Below are 24,490 nucleotides of genomic sequence, written 5' to 3'. Positions count from 1 at the left end.
GCACAGCCACAGAACGGTGTTCTGTGGCACAGCATTCTGTAACTATACAGTAGCACAGCTGTGACACTAGTGACACTTCAGTTCCCGCCAAAAAAATGACACCTTAGATTTGGCTATAAATTGATTTTTCTCTAACTTTTTTTTTTCAATATTTTAGAAATTTGACAGGCAGTGATGGATCAGACAGGAATGGCAGGATGATTCATTTGCTTTTATTCTAGATACACCTCCAGGTCTATCACCAAAATGGTATCTTCATCTAAAATACCAGGGGATCGTGAACTGTATGTATTTGTTTCTGTTATCATTTTGTAGATTTGTGATATATCTTCCAATATTTTCAACCTCAAATTGGTTTTTACTTATATGGCAAATGAGTGGCTAAAATATACAGAGATCCCGAAGAACTTCATAAATCATATATCGTTTGGGTAAATTTAATTTTGAAGAAGAAATATTTTTAAAGGGTTGCATTTCTGTGTAAACACCAGACCAGAACCGGTGCAGAGAACATCTATGTGAACCGGTGAACCCACAGTCGAAGTTCGAAAGTAGGCCGAGTGGGACCCAAATTACTAAAAACACCAGACCCAGCTCAATCCGAACTTTAGATTATCAGATTGTTGATCTGCTAATTTGAAAATACTTTTTTGGTAGGTACTAGTACTGAATTCTTTTTCTGGACACTGAGTGGATAAAATAGGAGTGATACTAGTTTATGCTATGATGGATATGTGTGGTCTCGATGATTATTGTAAAAATGGTTTGGTTTTGTATTTTTGTACCGGATATATAATTGTAACTACTGTATCGCTACTTCAATTTTTGAATAATTGAAAAACATTTTTTCACATTACAATTCTTCAGAAGGGCATGTATTATCATGTTAAGATATATTTACCATTCTGTTAAATTAAATTTTATAAATCGACAACAAACTTAATGAATCTTGTGTCAAATATTCAAACTTCAAATTACATCTACAATCTCTGGCAAATAAATATGACATAATCAAAATTTTGTAACTGTCGTCAATGCCACTCTTATCGTTTGGATGATTCTCCTTCGTTGAAAGGTGTTCCGGAAATTCGTACGTCGTGTCCTCTCCTAACTGAATAGTGCGCCACACTAGTTCGCCACAGAGGCGAAACTGAATTTTGCTCGAACAACAGCCATTGTTGTGGATTTATAGGTATATAAAGTTAGGTTAGGTTATTTATAGGTATCTTATATACCTATAATGAGTACTGTGGTTGATGCTTGTGATAACTGAAAATATATTTACACTATATACAGGTATTCAGAGAGGTTTCAATCATTATAATATAAGATTGTACAAAGGTTTACCTGAATCAACAACAAGTACAGCTTGGGTTGTTGATTCCGTGCATATGTGTTGTTTCCTGCTTTCGGCAAACAAGTGTTGGCCACCTTTACACTTGGCTGCACCTCGCTGATGAGGCCAATAGCCAGAAACACGTGTCCGCAGTTTGCCCCCCTTTTTGGAGTGTTTTGTCCACTAATTGTTCCATTTTTCATTTATATATATATATATATATATATATATATATATATATATATATATATATATATATATATATATATATATATATATGGGAGCGACAGCTGATTAACAGAAAAACAGATTTTAAACAGACAGATTTCGGAAATTTGAATGTATTCTGATATACCAGGTGTTAACATATGCCATAGTATTATAGAAAAGTCTAATATCAAAGCTTCAACGTTTATTAGAAGGAAATACATTAAATTCTTTCTCAATATAAAAACAAATCCTAATAACAATTATTTCAACTACTAATGGGAAAATCTATTGCCAAACATGTTTTTAGACTTTTAAAGCAATAAAAAATGGCAGAACTTGAGTGTAGTGTAGCATAAATAAAATAGTTATATATAATATAATAAATATGTGAATATATAGATATATGTTGATACAAATAATATATCATTTATTGCATTCCAATCAAATCGTTTCAATTCTAATTTTGAAAAAGTGTACGGGTAAATTCTATATAATCCAATGCTCCTGCAATTGGTCGTTCAGTTTTTGGCTCCAGGTAAGGCTTCATTCTGGCAACACAATAATCTGCCATTTCTTTCGTCAAGTTCTGTAAGAAAAAATAATACAAATAACGAAAAATGTACTATGAGAAATATCAATCACAAAGGCCTCGGTTTGGAACTATGAATTTCTGTTACTATATGGGTGGCTAGTATGTCATTGACCTTATGGTGAAAAAAATTGGTAACTGAAAAGGGTTAAGCAAACAACAAATATAATGAAAAGAATTCTGTACTTCACATCAGAATTCATCTAAAAATGTTCAAGAACTCAAAGGTATTTTATACTGTTTTTACTAATTTTTCAACACATTCATATTAAGAAGAATAAAATATTGGCGTGTCTAAATTTTTTCAGTATTCAATAAAACTCACCGCATAAAGTTCCTCTTTAGTAACATAAGGACGATCTCCTGCTGTAATCGCTCTGAACGCTTTTTCAATTTCTTCAGAACTTTGGACATTTTCAGTTTCTTTGCTTATCATGAAGGCCATATATTCTTGTAATGAAACATATCCATCTCGGTTAGGATCAACCACATCTGGAATAAAAAGTATATTCCTAAATAATGATCAGAATTCTTTTCAGAAAAAAACTTCTTGCCTAATATTGCATCAAACTCTGGATCCGGTTGTCCCTCTTCGACCATCGGCAAGTCATATCCAAGAGCTCGTAGACAACTTTTAAACTCTTGATGATTCAGTTTGCCAGATTTCTCTTTATCAAAGTGTTTGAACATCATTGAGAACTCTTTCAGGGCATCTTCGCTTACACCTAAGAAAAAAATTTAACTTTTATTTTTAGTTTGAAAAAAATCAATTCACTACCTATTGTATTTCTACATTAAATACTTTTAAAGATATTAATCCGAGACTACTAAAATTTTATTGATGGATATTTGTTTGGAGAGAAGTATTAATTTACAGGATCATTTTTGGAAAGATAAGATAAAAATATGGAACCTGAATATTTTTGCTCAGTAATTTCATGAAATAAATGAACATTTTCTAATGTTGATGTTATTTAATGTACTTGTTTCTGTAACACTAAAATTTGCATTTTATGAATTTTTATAACAAGTAGCATTCTTCAATCTTTGAAGTGAAATCTAACTTTATTATTTACCAAAATAGACTTTTGATTACTATGTACAAAATGTTCAAGAAAAAAAAAGTTTTTCCCAAATTCTATGGTTTATCTGTATGTATGTTGCACGCAACTTTAGAAAATACTCCTGCTTTTAAACTGATCAAGATAATTTAAAACAAAAGTTTAATCAATTTCTTCTAAACAGCAGCAGCAGCACTTCAACAATTTATATGTAACAGTTAATATTTTTTTAGATAATTCACAAACTAACTTGATAAGTTGAATTTCGAACCTCTGCTGTGAACTGAATCTATTGTAAACACATTTCCCCCGCCATAACAAAAATTCTGTCTCTTGACGTGCGTTTCGTTCCTTTAATCAAGTTAGCATCATCAGGAAATGATAAACTACTTCTTAAAAGCTATGTATAAGAATAGACTATATAGATGAATCGTTACCTTGCATAATGAGAGTCATTGAATTCATTATAGTATTGTGTTATTGTTACTACCTGACTGATAAAAAATATTTCCTTTGTTTTACCTGTATCAATAGGCTATTAGGAATGGAACCTTTTTCACTGTTCTTAAATTACATTCCACATTTTTTTATTCTTTCACCCTCAAACGCATCTAAAAACTTTTTGTCATGTACTAGTCTCAGCAATTTCGAAGCATGCTTGAAATTATTTTGTTTCGGTGAGGAAAAAGTGTTTTCAATAAATAAAAGACTCACTTTAAAAAATTTAGGTAGACAACTCACGGTACAAACTAGGTTCAGATAAAATTGCTATTATTTGAAAACTAGGTTCACGTACCCGATTGATTTCTAGCCTGTATTTGTTGTTCCAAATTATGTTGCATCCTCATTCCTAGTTGGTCAAGTTGATCCCACTGCTGGGCTAGGCCAACAGTAGAATGCTCAGTATACCTATTATCCAATATCAAATGTTCTTCTAGAATTGCACCCAAATCCTCAATTTTTTTCAGATCTGATCGACGCGCACGAACTTCCGCTGCCTTACGTTTTGTTGCATCTAACTGTTGTTCTAGTGAACCGGAACCTTCCATCATTGAGGTCCTGAAGATAACATAATAATCAATAGATAGTTGACTGTGAAGTCCATTGATCAATGATGCAGAATATAATGATTTTGAGTCAACAAATATAATCAATCACCCGACATGCATTTTTTGCTTTCACTAATTGGGAATCATAGATGTTATGTCAGATTAACAAAGCATTAGTTTCAAACGACAAAAAATTAAAATCCCTCTCAAATTATATTAATATTTTTTAGAGATGGGCACAAGTAAAATTTTGTTTCCTATTTAATCCTAAAACCTTCTGTTTTTGTTTTCGTAATTATAGTTCCAATTTCACCTTTTTTATCAATATATTTTATTCCACTCAACACAATGAAAAATAAACAAGAGGATCTTATATACCATACAGGTGTACCACATATACAGGTAGGTATACCACATCTTTGGTGTCTCAAATTAATTTTACAATTTGTCTTATCTATTAATTTTACAATACGTCTAGTCTAATCTAATATTTGCATTTGCATTTTCAAGCTTTATAAATCGGACTACTACGAAAGGGTCAATACTCTCATTACTAACGGACCGTATGCGAAATTGTCCAGGAATCCGTTAACAAAGATGATTGCCATAGTAAAAGACGTCCTCAAGAAATGCAACAACATACTTACCCCTCAACTGAAACGAAACTTACAAGTTTCCAACCCAACGGTATCGAAACAATATTGCCTCCCAAAAATCCACAAACTGGGAAAATCAATGCGCCTCATCGTGTCACCTATTGAAGCTCCTACCTAACAAATTGTTACGTGTTCAAAAGTTTCATAATTCAAATACAGTTGTTTTGGTTTCATCATTGCTTTATGTAAAGAGAGACTTCAGAAAAATCAATACCACTTATTAAACACATGCCTGCCATATGGGTTATCTATTCTAAGGGATTATTTCTTTATAAATATACTGAACTAAAAGGAAAGAAAACAAAAAAATGAAAAAAAAACACATCCTACTCGATTTAGGTGGAAATATCACTTGTGCTGATGTCGTCTCGAGTTTAACTTTGTTTTGCTCTTCTCTAATTTGAGGATAAATTCTCAAGACGTGAAATTTGTGCTGAGGAAGTAATTGGTGAATAAATTTACAGTTCCTGTTGGAATCATTCCGTTGAGTTGTTTTTTTTACTCCTCTAGCTATCGACTTAGTCGGATATTTTTTTGTGTTTACCGGCACTTTGTCTTCTGTCCTTGCGTAGGACAGCTACGTTTCAAGCCACCCTCCTTCCACGTAAGTTGAATTTTCTTATTTTTTTTTCCACTTCTGGATGGTCGAAAATCTTTATTATTTTTTTTTATTGTTGTTTTCTCCTAGGGCTTGTTCTTCCACCCCTAGATTGTTTGGGGCCTACTACCCTTGACTCAAGTCATCTTTGTTACCCGGATCGAGTCCTGATGGGTAGGTGTTATCCTGCGCTCCAGACGATCATCCCTGAATAGATCGGTTCCAGTCCAGGAGATCTGACTTTTTATCCCTACTCACCACCCTGGTTGCTGAATAGAAACATTAGATCCACTACCTTTATATTGGACAAAAACAGATAAGTCTAGCCAATAAGACAATTATTTTGAATTCCTTATTTATTTATTTTTTTAAATTGTATTATAATAGAATATCATTATAATTTGTATGGGGTTGTGCTACGAAAGAGTTAGCAGAATTTGTATATGCTTATGTCGTTGATTGTTCTAACGTGAGACGCAAGTGAGAACTCCCTTGAGTACTATCTCAAATGTTCATTGATCCAAAATCAATAATAAATAAGGCGAATTCATGAGTCAGGTTCGTTTGATTCACTGGGAGTTATTCATGACATCAGAACCCGCTATACAGAGAACCTACCCCCAAGCTAGGCAAAAATTTGTGTTTTAGTTTTCAGGATTATAGTTGATAAGGGGAGTCACTAGAGCACGTTAAATATTTTCTTATTATAACTTTCAGGAAAGAACAAACCCCTGATTAGAAGAACGATATAATTTCGTTAATGGTGAATATTACCAGATATTCTCCCTCCCCCTTAGGTAATAAAATAGCAAAGTGGTTCACTAAGGAATTTGAAAGTTTGTCTATTGAGTAACTCTTTAGAGTTCATACAACATACAAAAAACATCGTTCTGCAAGAGGGTGAGATTTTGGTTTCTTTTGATGTTAGTTCTTTATTTCCTAGCGTCCCAATTCCACAGACCTTGCAATACCTCAGGGAATTACTAGAGAAAAATAATTTTAATAATAACGAAATCGATGAATTCGTTTCTCTTACTAATATGTGTATGAAACAAAATCGGCTCCAGGTAAAAGGTTGCATTTATGAACAACATGAAGAAACAGCCATGGGTAACCCCTTGTCCCCCTTACCTGGCAGACCTGTTCATGAGCCGATAAGAAATTGAAACCAAAGAAAAGTCGAAGTATTTTCCTAGGATTTGACTAAGGTATGTGGATGATATTTTCGCGATATTCGATACCAAAAAAATATTGAGGACTTTGTTTCCTTTTTAAATAATAGATAAAATTCACGTATGAGTTAGAAAATAAAGGACCACTACCATTTCTTGACGTTTTGGTAATGAGGAACCAATATGGAGAGGTTCACAAAAAAAAACGTACAATACAGGAAATGGCAGCCACTAACGGTTTCTCGAGGGGTATTGTAGATGACGTAATAAGGAAGAAGTTTAGGTTAAGAATGAACGAAATCTCGACTTTCAGAAAGGACAAAAACCAAGATAAATATATCTCAGTTCCAAACTACCAAGACTCGAACTTTGGAAAGATTTTCAAGGAACAACACTACAGAGCCTTTTGGGAAGTCCAAAAGACAAAGTCGAGAATTCGGAAATGTCAGGAATTTACGAAATTGAATGAAAGGACTGCGATGCAAAATATTATGGACAGATATACGATATAAGTAAGATATAAGGAACACTTAGCACACTTAAAATATGGAAGACCTGAAAAATCAGCAGTCACCCATCAAATTTTGCAATAAAACCATTCCATAGACTTTAGTTAATTAAGATTAGTTAGACAAGTTAACAACAACAGACAACTAGATGCCTATGAGAGTGTAGAAATAAGTAAACATAATAATATTATGAATAACGATGACGGACCAATACCAAATATACCAATAGTGTATAGCTTGTTAAAATAATATTATTAGATTTACTGACTATTACATAAGGACACATTGTAAAAATAAATGTAGGGCAAGTAGATGGGCAAATGTGAAATTAATATTTATATAGCTTGAAAATAGTTTTATATATAACTATAACATTTAAATATTAGATTAGACTAGACGTATTGTAAAATTAATAGATAAGGCAAATTGAAAAATGAATTTAAGACACCAAAGGTACACCTGTATGTGTGGTACACCTATATGGTATAGCTGTATGTTATGCCCGTATAGTATAAATAGGGTCAGCTTTACAAGTTTTTCCAGTTTAATGTTCTTCTTGAAGATGATCACTTGGTGATTGAAACACGTGTCGAGGTGTTAAAAATAACGATTTGCTGTTGGGAAAAAACTGCAATAATATACAAATAAAAGTGGTAAAAAAAAGAAAGTTTCAATTCTCTTTTTTTCATTATGTATATAATGTTGAAATATTGGTAATGAAAATCTTGAATAATGATTTAATTTAACGTTCTATTGCTACCCTTAATTCTACTGAAAATTCCTGTCTTGAATGTAGGGACATACGTGTTACTTTGAAAGGGAAGAATTGTTAGAAAAAATAATATAAGCTATAAAGTTGTTGAGTATTATTACAAAACTTTTTTTGATATTAGCAATGGAACACATAACACATTTAATTACCCATCCCATCCTAATATGTGGTAACTGAAAATAATTAGAAATTAAGAATTAGAGCATGGGTTTTTAATAGTAGAGACATCTCATTTAAGTTTTTGGCCAATTTTAAGTTGTCCAAATACTTTCATATTGTGCGTATGGCATTATTGTGTAAAATAATTTGTAATATCCTGAGAAAAGAAAGGGAATAATTTATTCAAGAAATTTTTCAATTCTTTATAAAGGCTGGACAAGAAGTCAACTTTTAAAAAAATAAATAGAAAAATTTCCTTTCTATGACAATTCATTAATTATGCAGGTATCCGTTTTCAATTGTGTCAAAATCCATTCAATGTCAATAGTTGAATTATAAAAAAAACAGTAACCATACTCACCTTTTTAGAATGGATACTGACAAAACTCTCAAAAATATTTTGGCTGTGTCATAAAAATGTATCAATCCGTATCAATGGATAAGCATGTAGGAATTGAAAACAAAAGCTTACACAAATTACCCTCCATTGACAACCCAGCCCACTCAAAATATTTATGGGTTTGGCGTTTCTTTTCAAACAAGCCTGCATAGAATGGTCACAAAGGCATTTGTATCAGTCTGAGAAGTGATTGAAAATTTTGACCAACGTTGATGATTGATTTGGGTTTGAGTTTGTAATTTTTTGTAATGTTAGAAGCTTGCTTCTTGGGTAATGAACTTAAACTCAACTACAAAACTCAACTGATGCAGAATTTACCGAAATCTGATTAGAAGTAAATTCGAAGTATTTTCAGTATTATTTGAATATTACAGCATCACAGATTGTAATAAAAATGTTGTAACTATTACTACTGACAATAAACGCAGCATGAAGATGCAACTTTGTTCAATATACATTGTGGCCCGTCAATTTGGCAAAAGTGAAAATTTTGCAATAAAATGTTATGTATACTTCTATCTTCTCATCTCCTCAATACTAGTGATACGTCAATCCTTATACAAGTTTTGTTTCAAATATCCCATAGAAAAAAATGAAGTCATGTAAGGTGTAGAAAATAAGGAGGCTATCTTAGGTCGCTCAATTGTCCTAACCGTTAACTTGCAGGACATATATCATGATGGAATCATGAATTGTGATGTCTTTGCAATGTCATATGTTTCAAATACGGTTCCAATTCTTTTTTCAAAAAGTTCGATACCTATTATCATTTGAATTTTTTTTAAATTTAATAAATAATGTATGTGTATGCTAAATTAATTATTTAATGTTTTACGTGTAAATACCTGACTATTCAAACTATTATATTTATCTTATTTTTATGACTACCATTGGACTTATCTCATGTCATGTAAATGATTTATAGAGATTAATAAAATCATCTATCTATCTAATAATTCTTAAATTAATCATAATTTACCACACCAAATATTAGATAATATTGGTTTTTGTTATCTATAAAAATCTGGATTTTCATCTTGTGCTTGAAATATGCTAATAATTTTGACTTATAAGCGTGATATTAATTTATCTCAAGAATGTGGTTTACCAAAGATTTTTTCACACCAGTATATTCATGAAGTTGTTGTGAAAACTTTCCAAGATTTTCGATAACTGCTTGAAATACTTTTTGCTGAGTTTCTTCTGTGCATATAGTTTTCATATTTTCTTTACTGAAATTGTTTGCTGATCCATCTGTTTAAATTGTTTCAAAGTACTGCATTGAACTTATTTTTCTGGATCGCTCATTTGAAATATCTGCAGCTTCATGCATTGTTTTATAACCATCTCCACAATCCAAAACAAGGACTTTTCCCAATCATCAGAAATGCAATACTCTTCTCGACGCCCGTTTCACCAACAAAGTTGACGTCTCCACAAGATGATGAAAACTAATTCCCAACTTTAAAACTATCAATTTATATCTAACAGGAGACACTTTCATTTTCCGAAAGTTCTCGCACTCTGCTGAAATTTGCGGGAATTTTCACAAAAAATTTTCACGCAGAGATCATTGATATGTATCAGAAAATGAAAGTGTGCCCTGTTACATATGAATTAAAATTAAGAGTTTTAGAGTTCAGGAATTAGTTTTCGTCATTTCCTGAAGATCTTCATCTCCTGAAGACGCCAACTTGGTTGGTGAAACGGTGATCGAGAAGTATATTGCATTTCTGGTGATTGATAAAAGTACTTGTTTTGAATTTATTCTACGCCAGAGGTTCCAGTTTAAGCTTTCGTCTCCACAAATCAAAACCAATTATATTTGTATTGAAGCAAGTTCAACAAATAAGAACTCTCAAAGTTGAGTTATAAAAATCCAAACTGAAAACAATTTGCCAAATTTTTTAATGCTGTAACATATTGTCAAAGATGAATATAACAGTTACCTAAAAAAAAACAAATAAATCCTCCAAGTGAATTCTATTAATATGTGATTTGATTGTGGCTTCTTTCGGACATGCAATGAATCATAATACTGAAAAAATAAGTCATACGGAAGTAGCTCAAATATTTCCAAAAAATAATAAAAATTGGAAAATGATGCCATCTGATTTGTATTTTTCGAAAATAAAGCACCATTCTGGTGCATCAATATGCTTATCAAACATGCACTAACTTTTGGGGGTATTCAAATATTGATTGTAAACTTGCAAAACTGCAAACTGCAAACACTGTATGATTGTGTAAATATGAACTGAAAAATTGACTTGTCCCTCAGTTACTGACAAGTAATAATAATTTTATTACTTTTTTTCAAACACATTATAGGCCAGATGCTTTCAAAACCTATAATGAAATTATTCGTCCTTGCCCTAATGAACTTACTCACCGTGTTTCCGTCAACCACTGATGGAAAGCATTTGCATGCTTTGCGAATTCCTTTCTCAATTTGTCATTCTCGTCTTGCCTTTGGGCCTCTTTGTTCAGTTCAACATCTCTCTCTGCAATTATTTTCTGCAGATTACGCCAAGTTTCCTCTAAAGCTTCCATATTGAACCAAGTATAAGGATTAGGACCAACATTAAATAGCTTAATTTGTTGATCTAAAGCTGCCAAAGCATCAAAATCAGCTTGTGCGCTAGACAGGGATGCTTGGAATTGGGCATGTGCATCTTTGAGAGCACGGATTTCTTCTATAGAATTGCAACGAACCGGGTCAGTCAGATCCTCTTCTGCGTTTTCAAACCAGGAGTTGAAGGCTGAAGCCCGTTTAGCAAACATTAGGAAAAGTTCTTCAATTTCTTTAAATTGTACTTGCATTCTCAACAGACGTTGCTTTCTTGAATCAGAATCATTCAATAATTTTTGCCACCTAAAAATTTAAGAAAATCAATGAAATAGCTATACACTTCAGAAATAAAACCAACCTAGCGATAACACTTGCATGTCTCTGAAGGATTGCTTGAGTTTGGTCATGATTTGAGGCAATAAGTCTGTCTTTTAGATCAGTTATATTTTGAATTCCCTCATGTTCAAATGCAGTGAGACCTAGAAAAATAATGTGATAATTTAATTCAATATAATAAAATGTATCCAATCCTGAAACAGTTACACAGATCCAAGATTCATTTCTTCACAAGGAGAAAATATACCCGCTACATAAAATAATGAATGCTACTTTCAAAGTCACCTTGATTGTTCAGAAAGATGATTGACTGTATCTGAATGGAAATGCTTCAAATAATTGGAAATAAAAAAAAATCTCTGAAATGTTGAAATTAGGTGATCGGTGCTTACCAGCATCAAATGTCTCTTGTTTAGTCAATAGGGTTTGCACTGAAGACAAGTCCCTTCCAAATTCCTCACTTTTGACATGAGTCTCCTTGTCAGCAATCCAACTCTCCACAACATCAGCCTTCCACATGAACTGCAAGTAGGCCGAGTTGTCCACAAGCTTAGCCTTTCTTCTACCGGCCAATGCTGCCAAATGATCCAACTTTGTTTGAAGTTGCTGGCAACGTTGGTTTATACTATCTGCATGGTGGTTACCATCTGATACAAGTTTAAATCCTTCATCGCTTATATTCTTGCAGCGATCTCTGTGAGCCTGGAAGTCTGTTTCGAAAGCATCATGTTTCTTCAATAGTCCTTGTACAGCAGCCATCGTGTCGCCATAGTCCTCAACTACTAGAAGTTGCTGTTTCTCGCTTATCCAAGCCTCTTCTTCTTCAACTTTGGTTAGGAACTGTTGGTAGGTCAGAGATTCGTCCAGTTTTTGACCTCTAGTAGCTGCTAACTGTTTCAGTTCGGCCCAAGCTTGGTTTAAAGCTTTTAAACGCTGCTCAATTTCTGGTACTCCAAGATTAGAGACATCCATGAGTTTTTCTCCTGCTTCTTGAACTGCCTGAATTGCTGGTTCATGAGATGCAAGTTCAGCCTCCAGCCGTTTGTGTTTTTTCTTGAGATTCTGCACACCCGTTAGATCACGCCCATAATCATCTGATCCAACCAAAAGTTTTTTCTCTCTGAAAATCAAAGAAATCAAGAAAAAATTTAAAAAAACATATATCAAATTACTTAATCCAGGACTCCTCATCTGCTATATCTCTAAAGAACTGATGTAAAGTATTGGCTTCATTCAAACGTGCTTGTCTGTGTGCTGCAAGGTTCTTAATTCGTTCGTATCGCTCGTTGATTGATTGTCGTTTTTCTTGTATAGATGCTGTATCAAACTGTCCACTCTCTATCAAGGAATCTGCCTGATTGTTCATATCTAAGAATAAACTTAGTATCAAACACAATGCAAAGTTGACAATAGACATTACCTTTAATTCTGTCCTCATGATGCTGAATATCTGCTTCAACCAGTTGGTGTTTTTTCATCAAATTTTGAACAGAAGCTAAATCTTTACCGGCATCTTCACTTGTAAGTAAACTTTCCACCTCTCCAAGCCAGAAGTCCAAATCTTTCACGGCAGCAATGTATGTTCTCTGTTTGTTGGCTTCCTTCAGTTTCAAAGACTTCTCTGTTGTTTTTTGTGTGAGAAATTCCCACTGATCGGCTATAGATTCTAATCGTTTTTGCACGGCTTCTTCAGAGCCAGCACATTGACGCTTGTCTATAAGATTAGCACCATTGGCCAACACAGTTTGTATACGGTCAGCATTGGCCGCTAATTCAGCTTCAAAAGCTTGATGTTTCTGATGTTTGGACTGAATATTGGCAGGGTCTTTGTAACTTTCCTCTGTGGCCAATTGAAGTTTTTCAGCAATCCAGTTTTCTATTTCATCGGCATCCCTTGAAAATTGTTGAAGTGTTTGACTCTCACCAAGTTTAGATCTCTTCTCAATGAGAGCATCTTTGAGATGGCGCCATCTATCTAAAACTTGGTTTCGTTTATCATCAATAGGCACTGAAGCGTAATGTTCCCGTCCAATGAGTTGATCAGCCAATGTTTGAAGTGTTGCAATCTTTTCTTCATGAGCATTGATAGCTTTGTCAAAGTCTTCATGTTTCTTTATTAATGCTTCAACATTATCACCATTGGAATCCACTTCGTCAGAAGCCAGGAAAGCTTCTCTATCAGACATCCAATTTTCAGCTTGTTCACAATCTCGGTAGAAGAGGTTGAGTTCCAAGTTCTGGTCTAATTGTAAACGTCTATCGATCCAGGCTCTTTCTAGGTCTTCTCTGGCATTATTGAGCTGTTCCAACTTCTCTTGAATTTCTGGGCTTGCGTAATGGTTTGAGTTTAGTAACTGCTGTCCAAATTGTTCCAATGCATGGAAAGTTCCTGCTCGAGCATCAATTTCCGTGCGGTGTTCCTAATTTGAAACAAAATTTGAAATAGTGAAAAGCTGAATTGAAAACTGAGGAAATGTATGATAAAGAAGTTACAAAGAAACTCAGCTGATAAGATGCTCCATGTTAGAAGTAGCCTTCATTTATAATGAAACGTTACATGTCAGTTCTCAGTTATTTTCTTAATGATTTAAGAAAATTCTGGATATGATTCTCATCCATTATTATGAGAAAACTTAAAGCATTTATCAATAATAAGGAAGGTGAAGGTCTGAGAAATTGAAATGCTCCAGCCAATACACAAAAATTAGATTGTTAAACATGGAAAATTAACATTATAGTTAGTAAATTATGACGTTAGCACTCTAGGCTCGAGTAACTACCTGGGGCACACGTACGCCATACATTGCATCTATTTCAGCCTTGTAGTTCTAAAAACCGATTAAATAATATAAATCATTCACTACTTCTTGAAGAAATATTCAGAAAGTTATATATTTTCAATTATTTTACATAAAACATTCTCTAACCTGGTGCCTTTCGATGAGAGCTTCAGCGCCAGTAACATCATTAGCCAATTCTTCAGAGCTGACTAATCCCAACATTGAATTGATCCAAGCAAGTAAATCACGATGATCATTAAGGAACCTTTGCAAATCGTATGAATCCAGAAGTTTTTCTTTGCGACTATTTGCCTTTGCAGTGAGTTGTGTCCACATTTCATTGATCTCTTGTTGTTTCAAAAGAGTTTGTTCAGCAGTATCAGGATGAGAAGTCACGAGACGGTTTGCAATTTCATCCAATTGTTTGATCTGAAATATTCATAAACTCATTCAATTTTATCAGCAATATTTACACACAATTATACAAACCTTATCACCCAATGCCGCTAAATCCCTTTCTAAACCTTCATGTTTCCTTTGTAAAGCTTGTACACTCCTCAAATCTTTGCCAAGGTCATCATTGTTTAGAGCCTCGTCCTTTTCATTGATCCAATCCTTAGTTTCATCAACATCTCTGTGGAATCTCTGTACTTCATGAGCAGATCCTAGCTGGTTAGCCCTTTCACTAGTCAGCTGCTGTAAACTAGTCCATTTATTATTCAAGTCCTGCATTTGTGTCTGAATCTTTAAGGCGGCTTCTGTTTGACCAAGGGATACAAGTTGCATTGCGATTTCATTCATTTCCGCCAATCGAACTTCATTAGCTTTCAAATCAGTTTGGAAATCGTCAAACTTCTTTTGCATTACTTCAACTTGCTCTAAATCTTCACCAACATCTTGAACTTGTGCATGCATCTCCTTATCTTTAATCCAACCTGCCAATTCAGCTGCTTCACGTACAAGAACATATGCTTTAACAGTTTCATCAAGTTTGTTCCTTCTTTCATTAGCTAAAGCAAGAAGACGGTCATACTGTTGATTGATTTGATTCTGTCTGGCAGAAATTGAGTTGTTATCAATCAGGTTTTGTTGGGATGCTGTAAGACCAGCCTCAACTTTTTTAACATAAGCTGCTGGAACAAATCCTTGACGGTCATGAATTTCCACTTTCCACCAATCCTTGAAAAATATAAAAAATGATTACTTATTTTATTAACTTGAAAATATAAGATAGTAGTTTTTGCCCGCGGCTTCGCCCGTGTAGAATTTGGTAGTTGTAGTACTAATTAGTACTATGTTGTTGTATCGCTGCATCTAGTTACAGAAAAATTGATACCCTAAAAACCTTATCAAGTTTCATCATGATCGGTTGAGCGATGTATAAGTTTATCACTTACCAACCAACCAACCAACAAACATCCATTTTTATATATAAGATATTATATGGAGTGTTGAAATTGAGTTTATGCATAAGATATCAAAGATAAATTAGCCAGCATAAGATATCAAAGATAAATCAGCCAACACTTCTGGAAGAAAGTTTACGATCTCAAAAATTTCTCAGTGTAAAATTCAAAAGAAGATCATATTGATCATATTCCGTGTTAGGAATCACACGTTAAAAGGTAAGACCTCGTTAACCCTTAGCTCGCACAAGTTTCGACTTCTGAGGGTTGTCGTTCGTAGGGGTGCGACAGCTGGTTAAAGAAAAAACAGATTTTAAACAGATTTTTTTAAACAGACTACTTCAATCTTTAGGGACTATAAATTCTAGAATACTTCGATTTTGTTCTAGTTACTGTAGTAAAATAATTATATACTAAAGTAGTTTTTGAGTGTGAAAGTTTGCCATTACATAAAAAAAAAGTTTACCTTGTTGTTGGAATTCAACAAATGCAATAGATCTCCTTTCTTCATGGAAACTTCCCTGGCAGATTTTTCAGTGTAATCATATAAAGCCTGAACTGTTTCTCTACCTGTTACATCTACAACAGGAGGTTCTTGTTGCTGAAAGAGAAGGATTCATTACTTCAACAAAGCTCATTTTCAACAGTTAAAAAAGTTTTATGGACTATCAAGTTTTTATTAGATATGAATCCTAAATATTTTTTCTTACCCGACAGCTGCGTGCCTGTTCTTTCAATGCTTCAATTGTATTGCCAAAAGCAGTCAAATCACTCATTAGAGCCTCATGTTTTTTCAACAGAGCCTCTGACGAGTCCTCATCTTTACCATAATCTGGGTTGCTCACGATAGGTTCCTTTTCCTTCATCCAAGATTCTGCTTCGTTTGCATCTGCATAATATTGGTGTGCTTGAAGCGAGTCTTCCAAATCTTGTTTTCGCTTAAAAAATATATAATTTATGTATCTTTGAAATAAAGTGAAACTCCAAAAGTCAAAACTAGTAAGTCATATAATTTACATTAAGGCAGCCGTTGAATGCAAGACATTATTTGAAACAAATCAAGGAAGTGTTAAGGTTTTTTGTAACCTATAACCATGTACACTGAAAAAAGACTGTTGTAATGGATATTACTTTAAATTTATTTATCAGATGGATTTGGACTACTCTCCACTTTTTAATGTTTGTTTGAAGGTGTTTGACAATGTTTCGTGGCGTATTTCATTAGTTCGGACTTCCATTATCAGGGATTCATTCAGGGATTTCAAATCAATTTATATCATATTAGACAATGCAAGTCCGAACTAATGAAATTCTCCACTTTTTCTTGAAGAGAAGGTTAAAAAATAATTCAAAGTTCAAGTAAGTCTCCACGTATTTTTTCCAAATGTTAATTCATTCAACTTAGTAAATTTAAATTTTATTTAACCTACAAATTAGTTTATCTTCTAACCGTAAGATGTCAATGTCACATAAGGATAGAGGCTCATCATTACAAAACAAATTTAACAAAGTAAAATCATTCAGATCCATCTGGTCATTGAGCAATTGTCTATATTATTAAATCTAACTTGAATATTGCTGTCTGGTTTGGAACATACATATTTAATCAAATCAATGAAATCTATTCCTCGAAGATATTTGAATTTCTTCAGAGATTTCTGTTATGTTTTTTATAGTAAGCTGTCTCATATAATTTCTGTTCATTTATGACAGTCCAACAAGCTTTTGAAATATTCTTTGAATTTAATGCTTCATGTTTCTCATTTGTTCCAATAAGTCATTAAATAACACTACTCACAAATTTGTTTTTGGTTTTGAAAATGTATTTAAAGGAAAATATATTTTAATGGAATTTTGCAAAATGTTCACAAACAGTTCTTCTAGAATTTCTACTCTCAGATATTCACACACAAAATAATTTTCCTCAAGCAGCGAGTGTCTAAATAGTCCATGTAGTTTTTTAGTGATGCACAATTTGACCATACTTTCATTTGATTCTATCAGAATTTGACATAAAAAAGTGAAGAATTGGTTTGACTCGAATCTTTTATCATTGAATACCAGCAAAACAGCATTCAAGTGTAATATACCTGATATCCCCCTAGACAATAACACAATAAATATAACTCCACTTTAAAATTTTTGGGACTCATTTAGATGAAAATTTAAAATTCTCTCAGCATATTGCACACATTAACAAAAAATTGGGATCAGGATGTTTCGCACTCTAAGGAACTGGGGTTTGCTGCAGCGAAAGTAGTGTACAATGCCTTAATAGACTCTCATCTAAGGTATGGGATACTCTTTTTGGGTGTTTGCAGTAAACAACTTATGCTCTCGGTTTTTGTCTTGCAGAAAAGGGCTATTAGGTACTTAGTTAAAGCAAAATGGCGAGATTCATGTGTACCCCTTTTCCAAAAACATGGAATCTTTACGATTATACATAAAAATAGGAGGAACTATGAATCTATAGCTACAGCCACATACTACACAAGGCGGTCAAATGAACTGAATCTTCCAATTCCAAAAACATGTTTGGTTCAAAACTCGTTGATATATAATGGAATCAGACTATACAAGAAACTTCCCAATGAAATCAAAGAGACTCCTTTTATCATATTCAGAAAGAAATGTACAAAACTATCAAGTGATAAAGCCTATTATGACCTACCAGAAAATTTTGACGATAACCTGTAATTTAGAATGTGTGGAAATTGCGATTGTACTGTGTGAAAAACATATTTTTATTTGTTGTCCTAGTTCTTGTCACGTAACTTTTGCATATATATGTATATATAGTTCATATTTTATTTTAATCATTTACATTTTATACATTTATACTTCACATCTTATACTTCATGTTTATATTAATATTTATTTATGACATTGTGTTAAACAATAAACATATCAATCAATCATATGAATTGATAAGTAGGGATCTAATAAATCTGTGCTAATATACCTTTCAGATAAAAGATTTGTTATATTTTCTATTCATTTATATGATTTAGCAGTAACTCTTGTGTGATCACTGATGGTAATTTCCATTTCATACAATTCTAGTGAGAATTTCAAATGAAAAATTATTTCAGAGTTTGAAGAAAAGTCAGTATCAAAATCGTCAAGGAGCGACATGTTTCTTCAGTTTTATGAGTCCTAAGAAAAAATTGATGTTTTCTGTAAAAATTCAGGATGTTCTTCATGAGTGTTTGCTATTGTATAGTGTAGAAGTTTTGTAGTAAATTATTTTATAAATAAATCGCTTAAATATAGTTGAAGAATTGACTAAACATTCATAGAGATGAATTGTGAATCTTCTGAGATGGATTAGCTTGTTACTCCCAATCAAACAGCCACCCCAACTATCCAGAATTAATTTGAGTACCAAATATGACAAATTTAATTTCAAATTTGCTGTAAAATCTATTATATGACAGTTACATAATTTCACAATTCAGGGTACAGTATGACAAAAACATGCTAAACTATCTACCTGGCTAGATTTCTCTTTGAGTGATTCCCAATGATCGTTGAGTGAAGCCACTCTATTTCTTATCTCGTCACTGGCAAAATGTTCATCTTCCATCATTTGTTTACCTGCGTCGATGACAGTTCGAATACGACCATCATGGTTATTGATTTCTGCCAAAACCGCCTGATGTTTCTTTATCAAATTTTGTACTCCAATTAAATCTCGACCTAAAAAGTAATAATCCATCTTGGATGGTTTCATATACAAGGAAATATTTCGAAAGCTTTTTTAATCTGAAAGGTTTCAGTTATAAATACCTCGATTTGTACTAGCAGCAATAGGTTCCTTTTCTCTAATCCAAGCCTCTTCATCTTCAATATCTCTGAAGAGTTGTTGAACTTGAAGTGAGTCAAGCAATCTCTGTTTTCGAACTGCCATTGGAGTTTGTAAAGCTGTATAACGATCTGTAAGAACTTTCTGTTTATTGGCAATATTATCAGCATCAAAATGACCACGCTCAACAAACTGGTTCGCAGCTGAAGTGATACTTTCAATTCTATCTTGATGGGAAGCAACATCTGCTTCAAGCAGAGCATGTTTTTTCTGCAAATTTTGCACAGACGTAAGATCTTTGCCATAATCTTCGGACATTAACTGGCCTTCAATTTCTGATAACCAAAGTTCGATATCTTCGATAGTTCGATTGAATTGCTGCTGTTGGCTAGCTTCCTGCAACTTGGAGTTCTTTTTATCTGTGGCTTGTACCAAGGTTTCCCAAAGATTAACGATTTCTTCCATACGAGATTGAATACGGGCTGAAAAAAATTTTCATATCAATACATAATATTCAGTTGATACCTCTGAACACTTACGAGAGGCATAATGTTTAGCTTCAATCAATTCTTGACCAGTTGAAGTAATATCTTCCATTCTTGACTTGTTAGCAGTGAGTTCTTGCTCGAAATTTTGATGCTTCTGTACTTTTCCTCCCAAGTTGGTTGGATCTAAGTAACTTTCATCGGTAGCAAACTTTAGTTTTTCATTAATCCAACCTTTAGTTTCATCACAATCACGTTCAAATTGTTGAAGTTTGTATGCATCTTCTAAGGTTTCCTTACGAATACTTGATTTTTCTTTCAAAGCCTTACGACGTTCTAGAAGCTGTTGATAAGAGATTTTTAAATTAACAGATTCATCACTATAGTAGTCTGTACATTTTTCAACCTCATAATAAAAAAATATTGGGTAAGTAAGTAAAAACAAGAATATATACTTCATTCCTAAACCAGTGTACTGGATTCAATGGTAAAGATAGAAATTGATAAAAATAAATAAAAATGTATAGCAAAATTACCATAGCTCTCCTTTGGGCAACATCATCGGCAGCATAATGTTCTCCATCAATTAACTTTGTAGCAAATTCATCCAGAGCCTTGATTTTCTCTTCTTGTGCTGCTAGAGATTTCTCAAAATCTTCGTGTTTTTTTATGAGGGACTCAACTGAATCCAAAGAGTCACCTAAATCTTCATTGGCTAAAAACGCTTCTTGTTTAGCCATCCATGTGTCAGCTTGCTCAGTATCACGGTAAAAAAGTTGCAAATCCATACACTGTTCATATAAAATACGTCTCTCATCCCACAACGCTGGAAAAAATAATTATGTTACAATGGGTATGGCATTCTAAAACACTAAGACACAAATTACTCACCAATGAGTGATCTTTTATCAGAATCCAACATGGACAGTTTTTCTTTTACTTCATCACTAGCATAATGCCCATTTTCTAGCAACAATTTTCCAGCTTCTGTTGTTGCAATGAAGCTGTCTTCCCTTGCATCAATTTCCCCTCGATGTTCTTGATGTCTTTCTAGAAGTGCCTCAGCACCTGCTACATCCTTTGCCAATTCATCAGCAGAAATAATAGCTTTCATGTCATTTATCCAAGAGACCAAATCTCTGAAATCTGCTAGAAACCGATGCAAAGCATATGATTCCTCTAGTTTTTCGCGTCTTTCCTATAAATGAAATTAGAGAGTATAGTATCCCAAATATGTATTTTTCACTTACTTTAGCTTTAGCAGTCAAACTATGCCAATAATCTTCAATTTCAGCTCTTTTGGATTGAATAATGTTAGCATGGTCTCCATGGATAGAACACAGTCTATCTGCTTCCTTCCCTAAAGTTGACACTTTGTCTTCTAAAGCTGCAAGATCTCTCTCGACTCCTTCATGTTTTCGCTGAAGTGCTTGAACACTTGCTAAATCTCTTCCATAGTCATCGGAAGAAAGAACAACATCTTTTTCAGCAATCCATGCCACAGTTTCATCTGCATCCCTATTGAACCTTTGAATTTCATGTGCTCCATAGAGTTTATCTTGTCTCATTAGGGTCATCTGTTTCAAACGTTGCCAAGCATTGTTTAGTTCCTCTTTCCTATTGACTATTTGATCTCTTTCTGGATGACCGTCCTGCAATAATTTATCAGCCAGTTCATTTACCTCACTCACACGATATTCCTGAGAAGCCATATCTTTTTGGAACTCGTCAAATTTGCGCTGGAGTACTTCTACATGTTCTAAATCATGACCAAACTCTTCAGTAGAGAGGAATGTACTCTTGTCATTGATCCAAAACATAACTTCATCACAGTGACGAATAAACTGAACTAACACCAAAGCTTGTTGCAGTTTCATGCCCTTTTCAGCAAGTTTTGATAGTAACTGCTCCCATAGTCTATGTAGTTCCTCTGAAATGGACAATGAATAAGGAAGTTCCTTCTAGATTTATTCCACTTTTACATACCTAATCTCCTTCTGATGGTTTCGCTTTCGTAATGATTTTGATTAATCATTTCTCGTCCAGTATTATCTAAAACAACAATAGCATTGCTGTGAGCAGCCACTTCAGCTTCAAAAGCTTGATGCTTTTGAATTTTTGCTTGTAAATTGGTTGGATCTTTGTAACTTTCATCTGAAGCTGCCTGGAGTTTTTCCAAAATCCAAGATTCTAATTCGTCAGCATCACGTTTGAAGTACTGAAATCTTCTAGAGTCTTCCAATTTTTCACGTTTAGCCCTAGCATCAGCTTTGAAATTGTCATATCTTGAAAGAACTTCTTGTCGACGCTCTTGAATATCTTCTGCAGTTTCGAGGATTTTAACCTCTTTGGGAGGTGGTATTTGATCCATTTTCTATACTTTGAAAGTATATTTTATCTGAAATCAAAAACAACACTCTTGGTTAAATTTTCTACTGATTCAAAACATATTTCTGAATAAATTTTTTAATTATTTCTACAATATGTAGAATATGGCAGTATGGTACTCGGTCGTGATTTATAATTACTCTTAAATGTCGTTCAAGTGCTGTGAAAATAAATTTTTTCTTCACTATGTACGTATATGCTCTTTTTATATTGGAGTCAATTTGTTTTCAAAATTCAGAAATGTAACTAAATATTTTCTTGTGGATAGACCCTATTACCATTTGCAAGAGTTTTATGACGATAACTTTTAATTTACACGGAGTATAATAATAATAATATGCTTTATTGTCCAAAGAGCATCAGGTCTTATTGACAAAGCTGCAAAATTTCGTCAGGCACCATACAACTATATATAGATACACAGACACATGTATAGAATACAAATCATATTAAAATAGCTTTAATACATAGTAAAAATATATCTGCCCAAATATAGACATACATTGAACAATGTTATCCAAACACATATAATACATACAGATACTGAAGAGAGATATTGCACATTAAAGAAACAATACCAGAAAAGTTTAAAATATTGAAAATGCAGTATACCATACTTTGTCTATATTCTAAAAATACAGATGATAAAATAAATTAGAGAAAACTGTCTTCATAGAACTCTTCTAAACTATGATGAGGTCTACCACATAATCAATCTTTTACTGATTTCCGAAATTTACAGTTATCCTCTAAAATTTTAATATGGCCAGGTAAATTATCCCAAGACCATTATAATATAGGGAGTCTTGACTAGAGTAAAGACTGGTATGGGTAATATTAGGTCATTAGCTTGAGGAAGGGCATAATTATTGTATGTTGTTTAATGTATAAACAGGCTTTTTTCAAATAGTATATCAATTGACATATTACTTTTCATTATAGTAGTTGAATACATTTCAAGAAAATGTGATTTTTCATATATTAATTTTAATAGTAACACTCCGTATATATTCATTTTATATTTACCTTCATTATATTATTTTTAATACTTTGTTATTACACATTATGACCTGACATTGTTTTTTATTCAAAACATTGTCATTATTCTTAGCTTTGTCAATTAAGATTATTATTTAGAGAATAAAGCTTATTTATTATTTCTTTTAGACTTATACATTGAATATAAAAATATTGAATTCATAATTACATCAAAACTAACGAAAGTTGTAAGTTGTGAGAAAGGTTTTTAGATTTCTACGTCTCCATCATGATATACACAATTTGAAAAACTTGTGAAGAAAGGATAAAGTAATTCACTTCAATATAAACTCTTTACATACATACTTTTCAAAAAAGGAGTTGAAAACAAGTGTTTTTGTCCAAAATTTCTAGAGATCCACCTCTTATTAAGTTTTGTAGCATTCCTATAATTGATTTATTTCAATTTCATAAAAATGGATTTGAAAATTCAATAATAAGTTTTCCATGGATTTATTTGACAAAAGAAAAACTCTCTTGACTCTACTGGCAACGGACTAAATAATATCAAAACAACTAATGTTTATTTCATTGCTAACCAACATCCTCCTTCAGAAAATAAAAAATATCCAAGCTTTTCTTCTACCAAATCCAGGCTCTGTATATGCTTCTCAAAAAGTGTTTTCCCAGGATGTTAGCAACTTGATCATGGAAATTGACATACATCAACTCTATTATAAACTTCAGTTACCTTTTCACATACAAAATGGTATTTGAAGTCTATGTGTTTCAGTATCTTAATATCTTCCAGATTCATTGAAACTTTTATTGCAGACTTATCATCTTCATATATAATTGTGTGTTCATTCATTTCTCATCCAAGTTCGAGAAAAAATTTTGAATCCAACATAGTTCAGCAACTGATTGACTAATAGACATGTATTCTGCCTCTGTAGAAGACAGGGTGCAACCAAAGACTACAGAATACTATAAGACGTGTCACTCGCTCATTTTTCGACATCTGAGAAATCTCGCCGCCCGCTAGCGACAGCGGGTAATTACCAGCCGAGGTAGTACAGTGTGTCGCTTGAAGTTACCAGTTCTCGTCGGCACACGAGATATAAAGGTTGTCCGTATTGTTTGGTATTGTCAAAGACCACAGAATCGGTAAACTTTGGTATTGTGATTGTGTTGTGTTCGTTCGGAGTTCGAAATATTTATTTTGTGAA

The 24,490-nt window shown here is 33.2% G+C and overlaps 1 protein-coding gene and 1 long non-coding RNA gene across 5 annotated transcripts in view; one reads left to right on the top strand and one right to left on the bottom strand.

Annotated features, from left to right (window-relative positions):
- The first annotated feature begins 20 nt into the window (after window positions 1–20).
- Window positions 21–4,459, top strand: LOC141487268 (uncharacterized). Its single transcript, XR_012468298.1, has 2 exons — window positions 21–284; window positions 4,165–4,459. It is a non-coding gene; the product is annotated as an uncharacterized lncRNA (long non-coding RNA).
- alpha-Spec (alpha Spectrin) overlaps window positions 1,734–24,490 on the bottom strand; it is a 36,513-nt gene continuing 13,756 nt past the window's right edge. The window contains exons 2-23 of one of the 4 annotated variants that reach the window (XM_074186124.1): window positions 21,882–22,293; window positions 21,146–21,825; window positions 20,787–21,093; window positions 20,432–20,721; window positions 19,950–20,238; window positions 19,395–19,892; window positions 19,099–19,304; window positions 16,316–16,543; window positions 16,072–16,206; window positions 14,689–15,378; window positions 14,347–14,628; window positions 14,200–14,247; window positions 12,840–13,839; window positions 12,592–12,787; window positions 11,812–12,539; window positions 11,442–11,562; window positions 10,904–11,386; window positions 8,102–8,125; window positions 3,993–4,255; window positions 2,690–2,860; window positions 2,461–2,627; window positions 1,734–2,132 (exon numbers count right to left, since the gene is read on the bottom strand). In XM_074186124.1, the coding sequence (XP_074042225.1) occupies window positions 2,004–2,132; window positions 2,461–2,627; window positions 2,690–2,860; window positions 3,993–4,255; window positions 8,102–8,125; window positions 10,904–11,386; window positions 11,442–11,562; window positions 11,812–12,539; window positions 12,592–12,787; window positions 12,840–13,839; window positions 14,200–14,247; window positions 14,347–14,628; window positions 14,689–15,378; window positions 16,072–16,206; window positions 16,316–16,543; window positions 19,099–19,304; window positions 19,395–19,892; window positions 19,950–20,238; window positions 20,432–20,721; window positions 20,787–21,093; window positions 21,146–21,825; window positions 21,882–22,266 (7,320 nt within the window). In that variant the 5' untranslated portion in view covers window positions 22,267–22,293 and the 3' untranslated portion in view covers window positions 1,734–2,003. The remainder of the gene's footprint in view (window positions 2,133–2,460; window positions 2,628–2,689; window positions 2,861–3,992; window positions 4,256–8,101; window positions 8,126–10,903; window positions 11,387–11,441; window positions 11,563–11,811; window positions 12,540–12,591; window positions 12,788–12,839; window positions 13,840–14,199; window positions 14,248–14,346; window positions 14,629–14,688; window positions 15,379–16,071; window positions 16,207–16,315; window positions 16,544–19,098; window positions 19,305–19,394; window positions 19,893–19,949; window positions 20,239–20,431; window positions 20,722–20,786; window positions 21,094–21,145; window positions 21,826–21,881; window positions 22,294–24,490) is intronic. The other 3 variants (XM_074186133.1, XM_074186142.1, XM_074186146.1) reach the window with 3 other exon arrangements.

The sequence above is a fragment of the Leptinotarsa decemlineata genome, unplaced genomic scaffold (assembly GCF_025532065.1).
Source record: "Leptinotarsa decemlineata unplaced genomic scaffold, Ldec_3_MD MMD2_P_RNA_scaffold_2, whole genome shotgun sequence".
In the NCBI taxonomy this organism is placed as follows: Eukaryota; Metazoa; Arthropoda; class Insecta; order Coleoptera; family Chrysomelidae; genus Leptinotarsa; species Leptinotarsa decemlineata.
The sequence above is the reverse complement of the archived record's forward strand: the minus strand, read 5'-3'. Positions and strand labels throughout refer to the sequence as shown.